This window comes from Rhinolophus ferrumequinum, chromosome 22, assembly GCF_004115265.2.
Source record: "Rhinolophus ferrumequinum isolate MPI-CBG mRhiFer1 chromosome 22, mRhiFer1_v1.p, whole genome shotgun sequence".
In the NCBI taxonomy this organism is placed as follows: Eukaryota; Metazoa; Chordata; class Mammalia; order Chiroptera; family Rhinolophidae; genus Rhinolophus; species Rhinolophus ferrumequinum.
In genome coordinates this window covers 25,220,177-25,244,061 of record NC_046305.1, presented here as the reverse complement: position 1 = coordinate 25,244,061, position 23,885 = coordinate 25,220,177, and the positions used below count along the sequence as shown (strand labels likewise).

The 23,885-nt window shown below is 41.7% G+C and overlaps 1 protein-coding gene across 1 annotated transcript; it reads left to right on the top strand.

The window, feature by feature from the left end:
• The first annotated feature begins 1,738 nt into the window (after positions 1 to 1,738).
• RHEX (regulator of hemoglobinization and erythroid cell expansion) lies at positions 1,739 to 22,291 on the top strand. Its single transcript, XM_033093153.1, has 7 exons — positions 1,739 to 1,797; positions 3,769 to 3,858; positions 14,735 to 14,882; positions 15,105 to 15,205; positions 16,325 to 16,468; positions 20,897 to 20,967; positions 21,510 to 22,291. The coding sequence occupies exons 3-7, from the start codon at positions 14,872 to 14,874 to the stop codon at positions 21,708 to 21,710; spliced, it is 528 nt and encodes a 175-aa protein (XP_032949044.1). The 5' UTR covers positions 1,739 to 1,797; positions 3,769 to 3,858; positions 14,735 to 14,871; the 3' UTR covers positions 21,711 to 22,291.
• The last annotated feature ends 1,594 nt before the right edge of the window (positions 22,292 to 23,885 follow it).

Genomic DNA, 23,885 nt, shown 5'->3' with positions numbered 1-23,885 from the left:
GACCCTGGATAACTTACTTTGCTATTTAGAGCAGAGTCATGGGTGATCTAATCAACAACTCCTTACAATTCCATATGATGAAAATGGAGTCCAGAGAGGTCACTCAGGTCCAAATCAGGTTGACTTTCTATTGTTCCAACACTGTCTTAATGAGAGTACACATGTAGGACCCAAAATACGTCCTGTTCAAAGATACTTAACAACTACATGATATTGTGAGCGTTGCAGTGGTATTGTGGAAGGTTCTGGTCCAAGAGTGGTCCACACAGAAAAGAAGAATGTGTGAATGTTACACGACTCTAGCTGTTGCCACATTTACACTGGGCTTGTGTAAAAGGGTAGCTGAAGTAGTGAGTCAAGAATCTTGTCTTGATTCCCACAGATTAACTGTAGCTGGAGTTAATTATGTTGAGGCCATGGCAGAGTGAGGAGCAGAGAGAAATGTATATTGATACTGGCAAGGCATACCTGGAGGGTGAGGAGAGCCCAATTGGGAAGTCACTCTGTACAGCTTCCCAAAATAGAGCATGCCCTCGTAAATCCTGAGTGATAATGGGGCTTCATGTTCTTAACATAAGCTATGCAAAGGAAGGAAAACTGTCTCTACAGACATACTTCCACAGTGAGCTGATGCTACACTGAGGGTCTGAAAACACTGAGAGGAACTCAGTCGAAGGGTGACTTTCTAACTTTCATTTAGAAAATAAAAGTGTGTGTGACTACCATTGGTTGTTTATCACAGAAAGGACCTCTGTTAAGTGCTTTACCTATTTATTTATATTATTTAATATTAAATAAACTTATGAGATCTTTAAAAAATAGGTATTTATTATTAAGCTGATTTTATAGATAAAAAAACTGAGGTTCAGAGAGGTTAAGTAATTTTTCCCAAGTCACCCAGCTACCAGGTAGCAGAACCAGGATTCGAATCCAAATATACCTGACTCTGAAGCCATTATTCTACATTGGGTAACTTTTTCTGAGCAGGGAGGTGACATCACAAAGGCCTATAAAGTTCTGCTTTCTTTGTTTTATATCAAGATAATTTTATCCTTCTCCCATTCTGGTTCACGCCCAAATTTAGATCTTGGGGGTTTCAGCTTAAGACTCCCAGAAAGCCTGCAAATGACCTTCCTGGCACTGTCTATCATGCAAACTGCAATAGTGATCTCAGCTTGGCCTCATTCAATGTTTAATGACAAAGAGGTTGTCTTTGAAAAATTATCCTCATCAATTGCCATACGTCCTGGCCACATCACACAGAGATTCAGAGATGGGCCAAGTTGGAAGGGATCTTTGCTAATATCTAGAAACCTACTTCATTTTATAGAGGGAAAACGGGAGTGCTCTGATGGTAAAGTGATTTGTCTGAGCTCACGCAGCAAGTTTATGCCAGAGCTGGGACTTGAACCCAGGCCTCTTGACTCCTCCTCCAGTGTTCTTTCCACTCCACCACGTGGTATGTATATTTGTGGTATTTAAATGTGAGCTCATATGGAGAGAAAGAGACTACTAATCTCGTCCATCGAGGTAAATTGCCTGCATAGAGGAGCAGGCAGGGCCCTGCTAAAGAGGAGGTGTTATCTGTGACTTCACCCTGCTCTACTCAACTGAGCTAGATTATTATCTTCTGAGCACAGCCCCCACCCTGTTGGAAATGATGAAACATTTGTTACGGACCTCCAGTGACTGAGAAGCTTCTGGGTGGGGCTAGTGGGGAGCAGGTGGGGGGAGATGTTTCTATCAGGATGTTGCTGAAACACAGGCTGGGATCAGACTTTGCTCATGCTCCCAGGGGTAAGTATTATCTGGGTAGGTAGGATTTTAAATGTGTTTGAGGAATGTGTGTCTGTTTGTGAATATGTACGTATAGATGTTTCAGAGGGGATTCTCTGTGTGCTGGAGTTGTAGGGTATGGAATTCAATTGTACTAAGCTTGGAGTGAGCCTAAGATTTGGCAGTTTGCACTTCATGACACTAATCTCTTGCTCCTGAGACTGGAATTTGTCTGTAGTAACAGCAGCAGCAGTCGTAAGGGCTCTGGCTAGCAGGTGCATGGACTTTGAATCCAGACAGAACAGGGTCCAAAGAACTCTGCTAAATCATTGCAAGCCTCAGTTTCCTCATCTGTAAAATGGGCATAAACCACCCAGCTGACAGTGAGGATTACAGACAGTGCACATGTAGTGCCAGTACAGTGTTTCATCAGTAATATTAGGTTGCTGCAAAAATAATTGCAGTTTAAAAGGTTAAAAATAATTTCAAAAACCTCAATTACTTTTGCAACAACCTAATAGCTATTAATTAATGACTCTTTTTAACTGGGAACCAGACCCCTGAGAATGTCTCCTCTGCAGGTGTTTTTTTCCTTAAGATTTGTTCTGAGCTGCAAAGGATTGGTATGTGTGGAGGGAAGGGGACCAGCCTGGCAGTTTAAAAATGTTATGAATGGGAGTCAGGAAATTAATGCTGTCAAAGAGAAAAGCCATGTGCACATCTGGGCAAGGAAAGCCAGCAACAACAGCAAACCATAATTGTTGGTCCTGTAGGAGCTTCCTGTGTGCCAGGGATTTTTCTAAGAGCTTTACATAGATTAATTCATCTAATCCTCAATAACCCTGGAAATGTAGGTGTCATTAGCAGAGTCTCTTTATGGTGGAGGAAATTGAGGCACAAAGCTCTTTAGTGACTTGACTGAAGTCAAACAGTGAAAGGAAACTCTTCTGGAGAACTTTAGCACAGAACAGGCCTGCCTGCATCCTCTCTGCAGCCTGGAGATCCGAAGGTGTGGTGCTCAGAAGTGTAGATGAGACACTGAAGGAAGATGTCACCCTACTTCTTGGTCTGGGTATTGACCTTGTCGTGTGAGTTTTGGTAACTCCACTTACACCAATGCCTTGAGTAGGACTGGCTGCGTAATTGGTAGAGACCAGAGGAGGAAACTGAGACTCAGGGACATTAAGTGGCTCCCCCAAGTTTAAACAGTATTTATTATATGCAAATTGATTTCACTGCAGTGTGTACAGAATGCTAGGAAACGCTTTCCCCCACACATTGTCTCTACGTATTGTGCCAGGAATTGTGGAGTGTAAAATATGGACAAGACCTGCTCCCCGCTACCAAAGTGCTCACAAACTAAGCATGATCTGTAGAAAGTGTTTAGTTTCTCCAAAATTTAGCTGGGCAATCTATGAAGCAGAGAACAGTTTGGCCCTTCCAATTCACCTGGGGTTTTGTGGGAATTGGCAAAATGAATCCATGAGTACTGCTCGAGCTGCTGACAATTCTTTCTGTACTTACTGATTTTGTCTTGGAACTAAGTTGCATTCAAGTTGCATTCATTTCAAGTAATTGCTTGTAAAAATGCTTTCCCCAAAATTACCAAGGTACATTCATCTCTACTATTGCAAAACCACTTTTCCCAAAATTACTAATTAGAAATTTTGGATAACTTGTTTTCCTCCTAAAAAATTGGCAGTGTGTGCACCTAGAAATATGTATTACCAGAGATGAGGCCTACCTGGTTGAAACTCAAAGTTGCTATTTCTGGCTGATTTGAGTGTCATCCTTTATGTTCATTTTAAGTGGATGGAGTTCTAGAATAACAAAATGTCAGAAATTAGATCTATTTAGTCCGTCCCCCTCAGTTTACGAGTGTAGACAGGGCAACAGCCTCAGAAAGAGGAAGTGACATGCCCAAGGTAGCAGAATTTTACAAGGCTGTCGAGCTGGAATGTTGATCTAGGGTCTCATTTCATATTCTTCCAGATGTGTCCCAACCACCTGGGGTGAGGCCCTGCCGTGGTGACCAACACTGAAGGGAATCCAGAGACCAAGTTTCTGATACCCAGGACAAAGGTGACACCATAACCTTCCGTCACCCCTTCCCCAGGGTGTCACGGCTGAATATTTTGGTCTTTTCTGTCCCCTGGTGGGTAGTCACAGTGACACTCATAGGGGCAGGGACTCTTTGGGACTGGGGACTTCCAGAACCGTATGGTTTTGTATATTGGAAATGAAAATAATGGGTGAACCCAGTTGCTTTTTCATATGGCTCTATGGAAATGGGTGTGTTTATACAATTAAGCCAATTTTGGGTTGAATTATCTGTTATGGTCTGAGGGTCACCCCCTGCTGAGCACCTATACAGTTGATCCTTGAAAAATATGGGGTTTGGGGCGGTGACCCCCTGAGCAGTCAAAAAGCCGAGTATAACTTTTAACTCCCCCCCAAATTTAACTACTAATAGCCTCCTGTTGACCAAAACCTTACCAATAACATAAACAGTCGACTAACACATATTTGATATGTTATATATATTATATACTGTATTCTTACAATAAAGTAAGTTAGAAAAAAGAAAATGTTATTAAGAAAATCATCAGGAAGAGAAAATACATGTATCGTCTTTTTTGAGAGAAATCCGTGGTAAGTGGAACTGCACAGTTCAAACCTGTGCTGTTCAAGGGTCAACTCTATATGCCAAGCACTTGACTAAGCTTCTTAAATACTGCATGTGGTGTGGTGAAGGCTCTGACCCCAATAGCCTGGGATTGGATTCCGTCTCCTTCACGGGGTATTAGAGCTTGGTTTTCTCATACGTCAAATGGGGACAATAGTATCTAAGATTAAGATTTATATTTATTCCAAGGATTAAGTAAGATAATTTATGCAAACTGTTTTGCATGATGCTGGCACATAGTAAGCACACAACATGTGTGAGTTGAAAAAAATGAAACAAGTGCCATCCCCATTTTTTAGATGAAACACTGAGGCCTGGAGAGAGAAAGCAACTCACAGTTAGGAAAGCCAGAGCTGAAATTCCAAACCCAATCTATATGGCTACTAAGTCGCAGCTCCTCACCATTTTCCTACACATACTTGTGAGGTTGCCTGGCATGGATTCAGCTTCCTCCCACATTATTGTATTTGTATCATACAATGTAATATCTGTATCAAACCTTGTGGAAGACAATCAATTCCACTAAAGCTGTCCCTTATGGCTAGGGTTGGCAGATACCTTTAGCTACATTGCTATTCCCCTCTCTCCATCCATCTGTTGCCTGTTCTTCAAATACTTACTTCTCAGTGACTCCTTTCTAAATATTCTATTGCGTGGGGATCTCTTTTTCCTCTGAAGTAGTTTGTATTATTAATACCACTTCTGACAATTCATGCTGCATTTGTGGCATCTCTCTCACTATTTGATTTTTCACATATTAATGCCTCGATTTTCCAAGTACAACATGAACTCTTGAAAGTTCAGATGGTGTTCTTCCCTTCTTCATGTCCATCAGAGTATGTCACATATGACGTCTGAAAATTAAGTTCGTGAACTTGTGGCAACGACGTTGCTAACATTTTTTGATATCGGAGAGATTATTCACTATGAATTTGCACCAACTAGAAGCATAGTTAACCAAGTTTACTATTTGGAAGTGCTGAAATGGCTGTGTGAAAAAGTTAGACGACCTGAACTTTTCACCAACAATTCATGGCTCTTGCATCATGACGATGCCCCAACTCACATGGCACTGTCTGTGAGGGAGTTTTTAGCCAGTAAACAAATAACTGTATTGGAACACCCTCCCTACTCACCTGATCTGGCCCCCAATGACTTCTTTCTTTACCCGAAGATAAAGGAAATATTGAAAGGAAGCCATTTTGATGACATTCAGTACATCAAGGGTAATACGACGACAGCTCTGATGGCCATTCCAGAAAAAGAGTTCCAAAATTGCTTTGAAGGGTGGAATAGATGCTGGTGTCAGTGCATGGCTTCCCAAGGAAAGTACTTGGAAGGTGACTGTAGTGATATTCAACAATGAGGTGTGTAGCACCGTTTCTAGGACGAGTTCGCGAACTTAATTGTCAGACCTCGAATGTCTGATTGATTGAAATGCAGACATTTAACTGATTATCTCAATGTTCTATTAACATGATAACATTTAGATGTAAATATTTTTTTACACAAATAAATTTGGTATCATGCTAATTTAAGCTACTCAGAATTCCTGGGCTTGTTTCAATACTCTTAAAATATTTTTTTGTTTGGAAAAAAAATACATGTTAATTGCACAAAACTTTGGCAAAAACAGATAGTATGAAGAACTCAATAAAATATCATCCACAATCCCAATACCCAGTTTTGTTAACATTTGGGTATATTTTCTTCCATTTCCTCCTTTTGAACAAAGTACATTTCAATAAAATCCCTGATTTGTATAGATTTATGTTTATGAAAATAAATCTATGCATTTGTTATGCAAAGTTGTCAATGAACTATTCTGGATTTGGTGAACTGAATCGGGTGAATTAGGGAGGCATTATTACTAAACTAATATGATAGACAAAAATGTTCAATGAGCCAGAGTTTTCTGTCTTTATAAATTTTCATTCTTTTTATGCTTACTTTTTACAGAGTTGTGATCATATGGTATGTAGCTAAATATAACTGTATTGTACTTCTTCCTCAGGTTAATTATTCCTAAACACAATTTTAAATGTCTGTATAACATTCTATTTTATACTTTTATAAGTAAAAGTAACTTATTTAATTTTTGTTTTTCAATTAGATTGTTTCCCGTTTTTCACTTTTATAATAAAGAGTGGGTGCAGCCACCTTGCAGTGATAGCTTTGGTTCTTTTCCAGATTGTTTGTGACTTGTCTAGTCCACACCTTTTAACCATTTAACATTTGGGGGGGTGCTAGGGTTTTTCTTCACAATTTTTGTAAAAGAAAGATGTGAAATATTTTAAAATTATGTGTTGCACATACTTGTTCTAGTTTTCTTCTGTTTGCCTTTAACATATTAACTACTACTATTTTAGAGCCAAATATATCTATATTCTTATACAGATATAGTCTTACATAATAGAATGTATATTTCTAATATAATTCTTACATAATATTCTTATATTGCTTAATGATTTCTTCCATTGCATATAGGCTGAGAAAGTTTTCCCACATTTGGGGATTTAATAAATATTATTGAATATGTGAATAGCCGATCCTGTTTCCTTCTTATTTTAATGTCTCAATTTAAAAATATTTACTTCCTTAATCCCTTGAAATTTATTTTGTTATATCTGAATCTAAGTTATTTTCTCCTTCCTTATGGGTAGCTAATCCATTATCTTATGTGCAACATTTTAAAAATAACCCCTAGTTTTCCTCCCTCTGCTTTGTGAACCATTTTTATGATATATTTATTGTACATACTGGCATATTTTTTTCAAATCTATGCTACCCTTCAACAATGGTAGTCAGGAAACCAGCTTGTCACAATTTCTTTTCAAACATGTTTTAGCTCTTCTTGATTGTTATTATTTTTTTTTACAGATAAATTTTAGAACAATTTTAAGTTATCAAAAATTCTCACTGTAATTTTGATTGGAATTAAATTGAACCAACAAATCAATTGTTTTGGGGTTGTTTTTTTTTTAGTATTCTAGCTTTCCAAAATGAAACATCATGTATCTTTCTATTAGTTTGTCTTTTAGATTTCTCAGTAAATTCCTATTATTTTCTTCAAAATAACTTTCTTATAATTAAAATTATTCTTAGATGTACCTGTTGTGATGGTTGCAAAGGCTCCTCCCAATTCCATTTTCTAACTTGCTATTGCTAGAATAATAGAAGGAATAGCTGGTAATTTTAGAATATTTATCATGCCTTCAGGACTTTCCTGAGCAGTCTCATTAATTTCACTAGATTTTTCATTTGATTCTTTTGGGATTTCTAGGTATAAAATCACATCTTTTGCAAATAAGAATGAATTTGACTTCTCCTTGCCCCAAACTATATGTTCATTTCTTTCATGTATCAGTTATTAGCTCAGACTCCTTCACCAGCCTTCCTGGGCACAAAGCCTCATTAACTCTTCTCGTTATCTTGAGGAAGTTACTTAACTTATCTGTGTCTTAGTTTTGTCCTGTATAAAATGCAAATAATAATAGTTCCTATTTTCTATGGTGGGTGTGAGAATCAGATGAGTTAATATTTATAAAAGTGTGTGCCACATAGAACATGCTCAATAAATATTCAATATTCTTCTTATTATTATAGGTTGAAAGTTAGAGGAACTTCCAACTTCCAGGAATTAGAATTTCCAGGACTAACTTTTAAAAATGGTTACAGCAGACTTCCTTGTTCTCAAATAACTGCTACAAGAGTTTACCTTTTGGTGAGATGTTGATTATTGGTATAGAAAGGATATTCTTTATTAGACTAAGAAACAAGCTTCATATTTTTATTTTATTAACTTAAAAATAAGAAATGAGTATTCAATTTTATCAAATGCTTTTTGGCATTTACTGAGATCATTATTTTTAAATTTTGATTTATTGATGCTGTATTATATTATATAAAAGGCGGTTCCTTGTAATGATTGAGAGTTAGGCTTTTGAGTCAGATGAAACTTGACTCTTCCAGCAAGGTAAGTCGCTCAACCTCTCCAGGCCTTGGTGTCCTTGTCTAGGAAATGGTGGTAAGGTCTATTCTTGTAGAGCAAGAGGATAAAAGCATACTGTAAATACTCAGCATGTATTCCCATTATTGTAATAATTGATTTCCTGGGCGTCCCTGGAGTAAATTTTTTTTATTAGTTTCAGGTGTACAAAATGATGCGCTAGTTAGACATTTCGCACCTCACAAAGTGATAACCCCCTCCCTCCCATAGTAACTTTCTGATATTATCATATATTTACCTCTGTATTCATAAGTGAGATGAGCCTGGAGAGTTTTCTATCTTTATCTGTGCCCTGGATCTGCTTACATAGCACAACAATTATGTATTCCTTAAAAGTTTCAAATAACTCATTTATAAAATTATTTGGACACAGAATTTTAGTAGATAATTCTGATAATGCTTTTAATTTCTAAATAATAGTAGCTGTCATTTATGGATGCTTATTACTATGTGACAAAAGCTATAATAACTTGTCGTGCAGGGCGGCCTGCGGGGCCTCTGGTCCCGCTCCCCACATAAGAACGCAGGATATGGCGAGGCCAAAAAGGAACACCCACGGAGCCATAGGTAGGGGAGTCATGCCACTATGGTCTCACTGGAGGCTGGGCGAGTCACATGCAGTAGTAGCCACACAATCCGCAGTCCGCCCTTCACTTCTCTGCCTGCCAACCAACCAACCAATCAACGCAGACCTGCAGTTACCTCAGTAACCAATTGGCTAACCGGTTACAGCTGATGGCCAACCAATCACAGTTGATGGTCATTTACTACCCGAGCCAGCACCTCCCCCACACGAGGCCGAGAGCCTGAAAACTGCTGTCTGGGACTCTGTCCCCACATAACTACTTCATACACCTCATCTTGTTTCATCCTCAGAAGTAGGTGTCACTGATATTCGTCGTATCTAATCCTGAGAATTAGTTATTATTGTTCTCATTTTACAGATAAGAAAACTGAGGCTTTGAGAAGGTAAATAGCTCGACCAAGCTCATGCAGAGAATGAGCTGGGATGTGAGCCCAAGTTGTCTGACTCCAAGTTCTCTGTCTTCAGCAGCGAGTTCCCAAACTTCTTCCCTAACTTCTTTCTTGTTATTTTGTTTTGATTTTGGTCTGTTTAAGTTTTCAGTGCCTTATGGAATCATATTTGCTAATTTATAATTTTCTAGGAAATCATTAATTTCACTTAAAAAAAAATCCCTTAGTAGTCTCACGATTTTTGATCTCCTATTTCTGTGGTTATATTCATTGTTAGTCTGGTTTATTTATGCTTCCTCCTTTTTTTTTAAAAATTTTTTATTAGAGAATATTGGGGATAAGTGTGTTTCTCCAGGGCCCATCAGCTCCAAGTTGTTGTCCTTCAATCTAGTTGTGGAGGGCGCAGCTCAGCTCCACATCTAGTCACCGTTTTCAATCTCTAGTTGCAGGGGGCGTAGCCCACCATCCCATGCAGAATTGAACCAGCAACCTTGTTGTTGAGAGCTCGTGTTCTAACCAACTGAGCCATCTGGCCGCCTCTGTTTCCTCCTTTTCTTGATTATTCAAAACAGCATTTTTTTTTCTTGTTTTGTGAAAGTTTTATTTCAGTTTTTATTATGAGGGTATAGGCTGGGTCACAATATAAAACGTCTTTCTTACTGTGTGTAATGGTCAAAAATGTTTGAAAGCCACTGGTAGAAGAACATAGTAAAAAGACTGTCATAGCTTAGTACTAATCAACGTAAATAATCACCTTTTGAAGAAACGACATAGCTTCTATGTAGAGTTCTAATTTTGTGAGATGTTCACTTTGTAGATGTGAAGAAAACAAATCTTGGAACAAGGATGATTATCAAGCTGCAGTGGAAAGATTAATTATGGCGGCTCGTTTATCGGATCCAAAGCTTTTCATTGAGCACATGACGGTCAGTGTTAACAAGGAGCAGGTTTATAGTTTGGAACATTGTTCTGCCCTGAAATGGTTGAAAGAGAACATGAAGTGGGCCGGAAAGGTTTGGCTTTTCAGTAACCATTAGTTAAGAAAGGCTTTTTCTTTTTTTTTAAGTTAATCATCAAAACTGCATATTAAAGTAGGAGAGAGAAGTCTAGTAATGTGGAGGAGGTTGGGTGATGTTATAAAATGGAAACAAAGATTTTTTTCTTTTAAAACATTCCATTTTTATCCACCTTTGCTTTCCTTTCTCCTTCCTCTAGCCTAGTCTTTACAGAACAGAATGCTTAGTGCTAGAAAGAGTCTTATAAGAGAACTTTGCCCAGCCCCTTAATTCAGCGGGGTCTAGAAAGAATTTCTACCCATCCGTGGTCACACAGTTAGCAAGTGACAGAGCCAGGAGGAGGAGCCAGACTGTCGTCTTTCTGTCTCATTCTCTTTGCACTATACCATACAGCCGTGTTATTGCTCAAATTATTAATTTTAAAAACTACATTAATGAAGATTGCAAAGGAATCTTTTTTAAAGATTTAAAAAAGTTTAAAGCTACTTAACTCTAAGAGATTGCTAAAGTTAGCTTAACAATATTGACTGCAATTACTTCAACCCACATTATTTTCATATAGCTCTTCTATTGTGCTCTTTTTTTAAATCACTCTTTCTAGAATGAATCCATCCAAAGAAAGCATGGCATCAGGCAGGGAAAGGTGTGTCTTTGTTTTCCCCCCTCTAAAGTTGTGTGAGGTCCTTTATCAGCAGAAGGGGAAACAATAAAATGTAATCCAGCCCTAACTGGGGTGGGTTGTCTCAGGATTTCCACCCAGATCTGAAGTGAACAGAAGAAATGCTCTTAGCACTCTGCTGAAGTGTGGTTTTGAGGCTCCTGACAAGGCACTACGTTAGTGTGGGCTGCACGTCACAACGTAGCAATGGGCAGGACAGTCCCCATCCTGATGATGGAACAGGAATTCCAAAGTCTCACCTGGTCCAGGCGCGTTTTCACAACATAATCACCTTAAGTTACTGATTTCCCTGTTGTTGGTGTGTGTGAGTGTGCAAATGAACAGATGTTTCTGCCAACTGTCTGATCAGCAATCTGCAATTAGACCCCAAAGAACAACATGCTCATGGTGATTAGGGGCCATTAGCCACTGAAATAATGACATCTGTCATAATTTTCATACCTCATCCTGTCCTAGATGTTATCTCCAGCCTACACTCAAAACGAATAGCCAAGTTACCTAAAATAGACCAACCCAATTTTAATAGTTCTTCTACTCTAGTCACCATCTTGGTGAAGTGTTTTAAGTTTGAATAAGACCTAATAATTATTGAGTGATTCCCACATGCCTGCCATTGTATAAAGTTCTTTACAAACAGTATAACTCGCTGAGCTCATACAAGAACTCTGAGGCAGATACTATCGTTCTCCCCATATTAGAGGTCCAGAAACTGAGGCACTGAGAAGTTCAATAGTTCACATCTAAAAGTGAACAGAACTTTGGATCCATATTTAGGCCTGTTTGACTTTTATTCTGTATATTGACAGAGACTGGGTGTCATTGGCTGGTAAAATGTTCATAATATATTAAAACAATGAAAGGAAGTGTAGGCTATCTAGTTTTGTATAAGGAGCCAAAATAAGACATGGGTTCTAAAATAATGGAACATTTATTTAATGATTCTCAACTGGGGCAACAGCACCTGCCTCAGGGAGTTATGTTTGATCATTTTGGTTGATACATTGGTCGTTTCCCAGGATGCTAAATGTCCAGCAGTGTGCAAAACAGTTCTAGACAACAAAGAACTGTCTCCAAATGTCAGAGACTTAAGAGACACTGATAAAGTGGAATACTAGGAATTTAATATGATGCTCTAAAAGTCCAGGGTGGCAAACTCAGACGGCTTCAGGGATCAGCGAGGGACTGCAGAGTACATGTTCCTTCTTACCGCATCCAAATCCCTGAATCTTCAAAGCACATCATCAAACAAAATATCTAGGCACCAAATAGGCCCTGTGGGGCCCCAGATTGGGGCTTTCAATGGAGGTTTTTCTAATCTCAAAACATGTTTATGCTACATTAAGTGAAGAGGAAAAGCTGGTAATTAGTGTGAGCCGATGTTTTTAAAGGTTCGATGTGTGTACATATATTTACACACAAGTACAAGTACATCTATGAAAACGTATGGATAGTTTTATGAAATAAAAGTGGGGGTGATTTTATAAAATGGTTTGCATATTTTTATTTTTAATTCTTCTACTACAAATATCTATTCATTGTTTATTTTAAATAAATAAAGGGGGAGGGGAGCCTTAAAAAATTAAAAGTTTGAGTATTGTGTCAGAACACAGCCCTTTGATGGGAGAGGGAGAATAATTTCTGTGATTAAAGACAAATGAGACATTCAACCTGAAGTAATCAATACTAAAGCGCTAGAGCGCCTTAAAAATGGAAACTTGTTGATTTCACAGACACACATGGACAAAAGCTTCTAGCTTTTTTCCATGACTTTTATGTCTTTTGTGACACTATAAGTCTCTCCCGGTCAAGCCCAATCTTCCTTTTGCAGCTGCCCCAGAAATCAGTCAGTCTGGTACTGAAATTTGCTTGAAAAGTCAGTATCTGTACCAAAACGTATCTATGCCCTTCTTTCAATTAACTCACCAAATCCTTTAAGATCATTATTTTTCCTAAAAACTCTCCTTCTTGCTTCATCTCGATCATTTTTGTGTTTTCTTTCCACCGTCTTGACTCTGCAATTTTCATTTCGTACACAGCCACTTTGAGCTTCCTTTCTGGAGTTTGCTGATCGTTATTCATTTGTCTATGGACTTTGGGGAGGTAACTTCCGAGCGTGCTTTGTCTCCTGCCGCCTGCCATCTGGGTCAGTGTCCTCTCTGCGGCCCCTTCTTACCTGCCAACCCCACAATGGGCTCCTACAGGAAGCACTGGAGATGCCCTGGTGCTTCTTCTGTTCTCACCTTCTGATGCTTCTCGGCCTGCACTGGTGGGTGCTGGGACAAACAGATGGAGGACTAACACAGACAGGAAGGAGAATTCTCCCATCTAGAACATTCCCACGTTTCATCCCCCAACGCTGCCCATTTTACAGGCTGAATCTAAACAAAATAAACATGTCTGGATCCTGAATCCATTTTTATAAATTAAACTATACAGAACTCTTTGGGAGTGATAATGTTAGGTGTACTTTGCTCATTTAACTTGAAAAGCAAAGGGCAGATAGTTAAATTCCTTTGAGAGAAGTGTCTAGAATTTATTATGTAGAAAAGTGGGGGCTTCAGTAATTGTGATGAATAAATTGGGCCGGTTTGCTCCCAACTTTTGACCTCCCACAGAAAAGTCATTCTGAGGACTGGCTTGATGGTCTGTGAAGGGTGTGGGGGAGATGGTATTTTCTCTCTGGAGACTTCCAGCTGGCCAACACCCATGGCCCTGGAGAGATGGTGGTGGCAAACCCTGCACCCCTCGCCCCATCACTGCCTTTTCTCTCTCCGGACTCTTGGTCCAAATGTTGGTCTTAGAATGCCCCAGTGTGAGAACTACTAATGAAAACAAAATTTCCAGGGCTTTTCACACTGCCCTTAGCACTTGGAAACCCTGCCTGGGAAAATAAGCCTTAATGGCAGTAAAAGCTTTTTTAAGGTTCACAGTCGGCAGCAGGACTGTGGGCGGTGGCGCAGCTCCATCTCAGTGCCCCGTAAATATCCTTTCAAAGGCTTTGAATTATCCTGCCTTTGTCTTACAATAAATTCACATTCAGCCACATGTTGATGAAATTCATCAGCTAATTTTTAATTAAACATATTCGTAAGGGTGTAACAACAGCCACAGTCTTCGTCCCAAAGCCCAGTGATGCCATGTAGGGTGTGTGTGTGTGTGCATTTAAGGTTTAGACTTCTTCAAAGACTCTCTGCCAGGGCATTTGCTCTACTTGGACCCCTTTGTGCTTCCAGCAGCAGGTTAAGGCTCTCTGGGAACAGAGAGCAATGGTTGAGCATGTAGGCATGGACTTAGAGCTCAAATCCAGGCCTGGCCACTTGCTAGTTGTGCAACCTCAGACATGTCCCTCAGCTCTCTGAGCCTCACAGTGCTTGTTACAAAAGGAAGGTAATGATATCCAGGTCATAGGAGTGAATTGGATAGGATGGCGTGTGTGCCAGTGACTCATTGCTGGCTGCTACAGCCTATTTTGCAGATTCAAAAGCTAACATCTGGGGAGAGGAGAGCAAATGACCCCCAAGCAGCCAAGCTTGTCCAAGGGGAATTCGGGTGTCGAGGACAGGCGTCCTGACCAGCTGCCTTGCCTCCTGCAGACCTCTAGGACAGTCCTGCTGGTGGTGCCATTTGGAGACGAGGAGCCCAGGGTGATTCCTCTGAAGTCTTTTTCTGCAGCACAGGGAAGAGCCTGAGCCCCACTCATGACCCGTGGCTGCCCTGTAAGAAGCTCATCATGCTGACAGAGTGAGTATGTTTCCAATCAGGCTAATTAGTGTAGCTTGCTTCCAAGCATGCGCACCACCCTCTCTGGCTCCCCATGCCTCACTATCCGGAGAGGCAAAGGGACCTGCCCTGAGACACACAGCAATACCAGATTGGCTGCCTCTGGCTGGGAGCAGGGATACGTTTGCAGCTGTATTGGCACCTCTGCAACCTCTAACTTTGACCCCTCTCCTTTCCCAACAGAGACATGAAGCTCTGGCAAGGCTTAGTGATCGCAGTTGTGTCCCTCATCTTACAGGCCTGCCTCCTCACAGTCATGAACTATCTGCTCGGCAGGCACATGGGTAACTGGCTCAGTGTCCTCTCCCCTCCTAGTAACCCTCAGGGACCATTCCCAAGCCTGCAGCAGGACCAGCCCCCTTTGGAAACCCCGAATATCACTTGAAAACCTTAAGGATCCACTGGCCAAATGGCCCCTCACTCTGCCAACCTCCAACTGGGTAATCCCCACTCTGACTCAACCTATTTCTGGTTGGGAATGATGGCTCAGAGTCCTTCCACTACCTGGACTTCTGCCTACAGACAAGCTTCTGTAATGCTCATGAGGGTGGGCTCCTTTAGTCTGGGTCAAATTAATCTTCTTCATCACCATCAAAGGACTGAATGTGAAGAAATGGCTTTGAATTACAACAGAAGGGAGTGTGGTTAGACTAAGAGATCATCTTAAGTTCTTGAACTGCTTTACAATAGAAAGTAGAGAAACTGTCCTAGAAAGGCATTACAATTAGGGAAAATAAAATAACATTGCTTTGGCTAAGACAGGGGATTGGGAAGGATGATGTCATGAAAGTTTTTCCAGTAAAGAATGTCTAGGCTTCTCTAATCATTCATTCATTCATTCATTCATTCATTCATTCATTCATTCATTCATTCAATACAACAGGGAACAAGACAAAAACCCCTACCCTTAATATAACTTACATTCCATGGGGGCACAGACAACAAACAAGATAAGTAAAACACACGTGGGTTAGATCATGGTAAGTGCTAGGGAGGGAAAAAAGCAAGGCAAGGTGATATGAATTAGATGGTGGCCAGCATTCCTGAGATGCTGATGTTTGCGTATAAGCCTGAAAGAAGTGAGGAAGTGAGCTGCACCTGCAAAGGCCCTGAGGCAGGAGAGTGTTTGGCACATTATAGCAGGAGCAAAGAGGCTGGGTTGCCTGGAGCTGAGGGTTGGGCAGGAGAAAAGGAGGTGAGGCCATGGAGGATCTTTAAGGCTGGGGCTTTGGCTTTTACTCCAACTGAGTGAAATGAGGGGCATTGCAGGGTTTTGAGTGGAGGAGTGCTAAGATTTGAAGAGATCCCTCTGAATGTTTTGTCCTAATGAGAATTGTGCTCAGAAATATGATGTGTCTGACCCAGTTGGCTTTCATTTTTGACCCTTGTCCTGCCCCCTTTAGCCAAAGAGAATGAACGATTACTAAAAAGAGCCAGGCTCCAGGTCCCCAGGCCCAGCCCTGCCCACCACCACTCACCTGCTGCCCAGGAGATGAAAGAGACTTGGGCAGAGAGAAGCACCCCTGTGTCGGAAGCTCGTTACAGGGGTGAGTAATGGAGCAGGAGGGAGAACTGGTCATAAAGCATATTATGCTCTGTCTGGACACCCAGGGAGCCTCTGTGCAGCAGCCCAATCTGTCCCCGCCAGCCCGAGCCACTCACCTGAGGGCTCCTCGTACCCACCCCAGGAAAGGCCTCGCTTCCCAACCTTTTTCAGAAAGTTGTTCATCCTATCATGTGGGGCAGACCTTGTTGGGTTTGTGTGGGTCTACGCTCTTTTCTAGGAGAGGGGACTTGGGGACTGTCTCTACTCCTGTCTTTGTAATACTATGGCACCTTTTCTTTCGCCTGGCCAGTTAGTGATAGAGCCAAGAGTTTTTATTATTTTTTTATGTTTTATTAGTTTCAGGTATACAAAGCAACGGAATAGTTAGACATTTAAACTCCTCATAAAGTGATAACTGACCCCCCAAACTACTACCCCTCTGACATCTTATACAGCTGTTACAATACCACTGACTTCCCTATGTTGTACTCCATGTCCCATGACTATATATACGTATGTATTTAGTTATAGTTGACATTCAATATTATTCTACTTCAGCTTCGGTGTATAGCACATTGGTCAGGCATCTACACAGTCTATGACGTGATCCCCCTGATAAGTCCAGTGCCCATCTGGCACCTTACATGATCTTTACAACAGTGTTGATTATATACCCCTTACTGTATTGACTACCAATTTATATTTCTTAATGCCTTCACCCTTTTCACCTTGCCCCAACCCCATTCCATCTATCATCACCCTGATAGATCTAGCACCTACCTGGCACCACATCTAGTTATTATAATATTATGGACTATATTCCTTATGCTATACCCTACATCCCCATGACTATTGTGTACAACCCATTTGTACTTCTTAATCCCTTCCCCTTTCACCCATCCTTAACCCCCCTCCCATCTTAAAGAAATCCCTCTAACATTCCTTGTAAAACTGGTTTGGTGGTGATGAACTCCTTCAGCTTTTTCTTGTCTGGGAAGCTCCTTATTTGCCCTTCAATTTTAAATGACAGCCTTGCTGGGTAGAGCAATCTTGGTTGTATGTCCTTGCTTTTCACCACTTGAAATATTTCTCATCACTCCCTTCTTGCCTGCAAAGTTTCTATTGAGAAATCAGCTGACAGTTTTATTGGGGCTCCCTTGTAACTAACTGCTTTTCTCTTGCTGCTCTTAAGGTTCTCTCTTTGTATTTAACCTTTGGCATTTTAATTATGATGTGTCTTGGTGTGGGCCTCTTTGGGTTCATCTTATTTGGGACTCTTTGCATTTCCTTGGCTTGTATGTCCATTTCCTTCATCAGGTTAGGGAAGTTTTCTGTTATTATTTCTTCAAATAGGTTTTCAATTCCTTGCGCGTTCTCTTCTCCTTTTGGTACCCCTATAATGCGAATGTTGGTATGCTTGATATTGTCCTGGAGGCCCCTTAAACTCTCCTCAATTTTTTGAATTCTTTTTTCTTTTTGCTGTTCTGGTTGGGTGTTTTCTGCTACCTTATCTTCTAGTTGGATCCTCTGTTTCATCTAATCTACTGTTGATTCCCTGTTCTGGTTGGGTGTTTTCTGCTACCTTATCTTCTAGTTGGATCCTCTGTTTCATCTAATCTACTGTTGATTCCCTGTAATATATTCTTCATTTCCATTATTGTATTCTTTATTTCTGACTGGTTCTTTTTTATGGTTTCCATCTCCATTTTTATGCTTAGTATCTTTCTGTTGAAGTTCTACCTGAGATCACTGAGCATTCTTATAACCAGTATTTAGAACTCTGCATCTGACAGATTGCTTATCTCCATTTCGTTTAGTTCTTTTTCTGGAGCTTTGTTCTGTTCTTTTATTTGGGACATGTTTCTTTGCCTCCCCATTTTGGCTGCCTCCCTGTGTTTGTTTCTATGTATTAGGTAGGGCTGCTATGTCTTCCGGTCTTAGTAGAGTGGTCTTATATAGCAAGTGTGCTGTGGGGTTCGGTGGCGCAGTCTTTCTGGTCACCTGAGCCACACGCTCCAGGTATGTCCCTTGTGCAGGTTGTGTGTGCCCTCCTCTTGTAGTTGAGCTTTGGTTGATAATTGCACATCAATGAGAGGGACTGACTCTTGGGCTTACTGGTTGTGAGGACTGGCCTTGACTACAGTGCAAGAGTTGTTGTGCAGGGGCTGATCCTACAGAGCAGGATCTGCCTCAGCAGGACTCTGGTGCCTGCCCAGTCCACACCTTGGGTACGTTGTACTTGAGGGTGTCTGGATGATGCTCCAGTTCATTTTGAAGCTGGCCACTGGGGGTGCCAGCCCGAAGACCACCTTGGAGGGGATCCGCTGGAGGTCTACTTCAGCCACAGCCCGTGCCCCACTGGGGGCCACCCAGCAGGAGCCAGAAAGAAACCCACAGATATCTGCTGCCCATGCTGTGCTTGGAAGTACCTTGAGAGGCCAAGCCATGAACGAAGGCTGGCTGTCACTAGTGTCAGCTTAGGGCGGCTCAGCCAGAGGTACAGGACACACTCAAGCAGATGCTGCTTGCCTGGGTTCCGCCAATCTTTGAGAGACCTCAGGAAAGTGCAGCTTGAGCCCAGGCAAGTGGTCTTCATGAAAAAGCCACTGAAAGCAGACTAGGTGTGCCTGAAAGTTGGGCGGGGCCAGGTCTTGAATTGCCAGGATGTGGCGAATGAACTGTGGAGAGTCAGAAATGGCGGCCGTTTGTGTTTACAGGCTGGGAAGGGAGAGGGCTCAACAAAGAAACAGTGGCCTCCGCCAGCTCCCCTGGCAGAGGTGAAAGCCCCTGGACAGCTCCCTGTCCAGGTGAAAGCCCCCTCTCCAGCCCCCATCCCAAGCCAGACAATTCAATTCCCCACCATATGTCCCTGCCGCCTTTCCAGCTGCTACCCCAACAGTAGAGCTCAGAGCAACTGATTCCGTTGGTGGGTAAGTCTGCGCACAGTCCCTTTAAGAGGATCGCCTGTGAGTGCAGCCGCACTCAGTCTCACTCGGTCACAATCTCCGCTGGTTCTCACAGCCAGAAATTATGGGGACTTCTCTCCCTGGCACTGGAACCCTGGGCTGGAATGGCGCTGAGATTTCTTGCCCTTCTAGGGGATGGGAAGGGATCCCCACAGCCGAAATAGCTCTCCTGATCTTTAATGGTCACACACGGGTGTGGGACCAGCCCGTTCTGCATCTCTGACCTTCCCACCAGTCTGGAGGTGGCTTCTTCTGCAAGTTCTTAGTTGAAAGGCTTCAGCTCAGCTTGATATTAGGCAATTCTCAATAATGGTTGTTTTGTAGATTAGTTGTAATTTTGATGTGTTTATGAGAGAAGGTAAACATAGCGTTTACCTACTGCACCATCTTGGTTGTCTCCTAGAGACAAGATTTTGACTCTGCCTTCTCCAGCCATGGCTGCTGCTATGCATCATGCCATCTGGCCAGTGTCGTTGGCTGGTTCTAGAGCTGACTCAGTCATACTCCCAGAGGCCCCTTCTTTACAGTCTTAGATCCTTATGAGTATCTGGGCATTTTAATAAGTATGAGTCTTGGTGTTAGTTCAAATGATTGTCCACCTCTGGCAAGTGGACCAACACCCTCTTGTTTTCTATCTCAGGACTTGGGAGATCCACCAGGCCACTATTCACACAATGGAAACTGTTGCTTCTGCAGCAAGACAACTACCCCTGGAAATGCACTCACGAGATACCACACTTTTTCCATTGATTTATCACTTGATTGACTTGGGTTTGTTCCATCCTTTTAATTTCATCTTTTGAATTGGAGAGATCTGGTTGTCAGGCTTCCTTAACACTGAGAAAAGGCCTCAGGTCATGTGGGAAACACAAGATGCCACTCACATGAATTTAGTGCTTCAGTGGAATGAGAGAGGCACTAGCTTTATCATGACCCCTGACCCCAAAGCTTCACCAGAGACTGGCCAAAATCAGAGACTCTTTGGTTGTCAGGGAGCTCAGAGATCATTGTCCAACACTCTTGTTTTACAGGGGACAAAACCAGGGCACAAAAGGATGTAACCTGCCTAGAGTTAGTGACAGGTTTAGACTACAACCTATACCCGTGACTTCCGAGGCCAAAGCTGTTTTCATTGGGCCACATTGTCTCAGTATGTCTCTCTTTGTTTCTCCCAAGCACAAGCAAGCCTAATGTGTTTGTTATTAGTTTTAGATGGAACTGGACAAAACAGCAGTGCCTAGACTCTTGGCCATGTTTCTGGCTATTTTTGGAGGCTCTCTCTTCCACTACCTTCTCTCTATTCTATCCCTGTTTTCCCTTTTGGGGCTCTGTATCTCTCTTCCCCATTCCTCTTTGTGTGGTGTTGCCTTTGTCTTTGCCTCATCCTCCTTTCCATTGGCTCCATCCGCTCCTAACACCCTGCAGCTTTCTTTAGAAGAAGAACAGCTTCTATTTCTCCCTAGATGACGACGATACATCCTCAGATAGCTCTGACACCTCGGACAGTTCCAGCAGATCCCCTCCCACCTGCCAGGTAATGGACACTCCTAGTCATCCCAGCCCTACATATGCAGCCTGGGGTCCCTGTGGTAAAACCTCAAGAATTCAGGCCACCCTGGCTACAGAGATGGGAGCAAGGAAAGAGGGGCTTCTTGAATCATTACAGCATCCTTAGGTGAGGATGATCACACGTTCACTGATAACCCCATATCAGCATGTATCATCCAAATAAAGTGGGTCTGAGTGAGCTGTAAAAATGGAAGTGATAATGGGAAGCTTCCTTCTCTCCATATCCCAGTCACTAGGCCACTGCTCTGAGTCATGACCTCATCTGCATTGATTCTCTACGTCTTTCTTCCTTAAACCCATTCATTCTCTAAAGATAGGAGGAACAAAGTCATTGGCAAGCCTCCTCACTGCCTGGCCCTGCTCTCAGACATGGCCCTCGGGGATCTAGGTTCCTTCCCATCCAGCCTAGGGCCAGCCTTTTTGAGTGAGAGTTCAGTCCCGGGGTCCTACCTCCTCCAAACATGGTAGGAATGTTGACCTACATTTCTCTGTTCTTTTGCACTGAAGGCCACCAAGGATGTGAATTACACACAAGTGATCTTTTCAGCCACTGGAGGACGAGAAAATGAATCTGCCCCAGACTATGAGAACGTAAAGGAAGCCATAGATTATGTCAATATCAATCCAAAAAGCCACAAGCATAATTTGTGGACTTGTGTGAACCCTGCTGTCTCTGAGCCAGTGGAATACACTCAAGTGGCCGTGTGAATTCTAGGGGTTTTTCTTTTGCCGTTGTTGTTGTTTTTAAATGGGATAAAGTTCTCTACGAATTCTTGTACTTATTTAACAAGACATAGGAGGAAAACACAGGCTTGTATCTCAGCAAGAAAGATTCAGATGAGATGTTAGGAAGAACTTCCAGGTTAAATATGAAAACACTGGAACATATCAGTAGAGAAAGTGGTGAAGTCTTCATAGAAAATTTTTAAAAGATTTAAATCAGCTGTAGTAGAATTTTGTTTGTCAGTCTTACGATTAAATAACTCTTTGAGCTCTTTAATTATTGGCAATAAACAACTTCCTAGAAAGTTTAAAGGCCAGCCCGGTGGCTCAGGTGGTTGGAGCGCCGTGCGAGGTCACTGGTTCGATTCCCACATGGGCCAGTGAGTTGCGCCCTCTACAGCTAAGATTGTGAACAACAGTTCTCCTGGAGCTGGGCTGCTGTGAGCTGCCGTGAGCAGCTGTGAGCGGCCAAATGACGACTGACGACCCACTGCCTCAGCCGAGGCAAGGCTCATAACACCAGCATGGGCCAGGGAGCTGTGAACTACACAACTAGACTGAGAAACAACGGCTTGAACGGGGTTGGGGTGGAGGGGGGGGATGTGGAAGAAGGGGGGGGAGTTTTAAATACAATGGCAACCACCAGTTGCTCTTTTCCTCTTGCCTAACCCTGCATGTGTCCCTTTTTCACTGCCCTGTCTTGATGAGTAATCCTGCGTTGCCCTCAGAACTATAATAGTGCACTTGGAAAGCCCACCATCATTCAACCTTTGAATTCAATGTTTCTTATGAACGAAAGATGACAAATAGTCCTGGTAAATACCAACTAACATCACAATCTGTTATTACAAGAAAAATCTTTCCAAATTTGATTCAATAAAATTCAATATTCATTCCTGGTTTGTTGTTTCTCTTTTAACCAATTAAGAATAAAAGGACACTTTCTTAATGTGATTAAGAATAGTTTATCTCAAATCAGCAGATTGCATGGTATTTAACTGTAAGGTCCTAGATGCAGTCCTATTAAATCATCAACAAAGTAAGAACGTCCACAAGCCTGCTTTTTCTCCTTCATTATCTAACATTGCTCTAGAAATTCTAAGCAGTACAATAAAACAGTTAACAAAAGTAAGGGCTATAACTATTGGAAAGGATAAAATTTGTCATTGTTTGCAGATATCCTAGTCCTAGAAAACCTCAGAGAGTTAACTTAAAATGTTTAAAAATTAAGCAGTGAACAGTAAGCCAAGACTAGAGAAATATGCAATATACTTTCTCCAAGAGCTAATTAAAACACAAAATGAAAACAAAAATTGCTCACAAAACCTAAACATCCCCAAAAATAGAAACCCTACGAGTACTCCCAGCCAAATTCTAACCATATGAGTGGCATTCAGGTCTTAGAGACAATTTATGAAATTGCTCTGTCTACTGGCTGTAAATCACCTTTCGAGTCCTGGTACTGGGAGCAGCAGTCAGTTTTCATAATCCCAGGCCCTTCTTCCCCTAGAAGATCTGAATAAATGGTTCTGGTTTGGTTTCTGGGGCTGTAAGTTTTTGCTGGTCTACGTGTCCCTCCACCTCTTACCCACCATTGTCGTTTCTCTCCTGCTATGATTTGAACGTTTGTGCCCCCTCCCCAAATTCATATGTTGAAATCCTAACTCCAAGGTGATGATGTTAAGAAGTGGGGCCTTTGGGAGGTGATTAGCTCATAATGGTGGTGTCTTTGTGAATGAGATTAGGGATCTTATAAAGAAGACCCCACAGAGCTCCCTAACCCCTTCATCTTGTGAGGGTACAATAAGTCTGCAATCCATAAAAGGGCCCTCACCGACCATGGTAGCACCCTAAGTTTGGACTTCCAGCCTCCAAAACTGTGAGAAAGAAATTTCTGTTGTTTATAAGCCACTCAGTCTGTGGTATTTTGTTATGGCAGCTGTAATGGACTAAGACATCTCCTTAGAAAGCTTTTCTTAATGGGCAAAAAGAGATTCTATTGATTAGAAAGGCAGAATGAAGAATAAACACCAACAGTGACACTATCTTTGCATCCAGAAGTGAAACTCTACTTCTTATGGATAGCTTTTGAAAAGAAAAAAAAAAAAATCAAGTGTACTGAAGGAATTTAGACATGTTACAGTGCACCCAAGAGAAACT

What these genes read in the sequence shown, in the direction of transcription:
- RHEX (XM_033093153.1), top strand. An exon ending in GTCGGAAGCTCGTTACAGGG is followed by an intron (nt 16,469 to 20,896) that starts GTGAGTAATGGA and finishes ATTTCTCCCTAG; the next exon opens with ATGACGACGATACATCCTCA. An exon ending in GATCCCCTCCCACCTGCCAG is followed by an intron (nt 20,968 to 21,509) that starts GTAATGGACACT and finishes TTTGCACTGAAG; the next exon opens with GCCACCAAGGATGTGAATTA.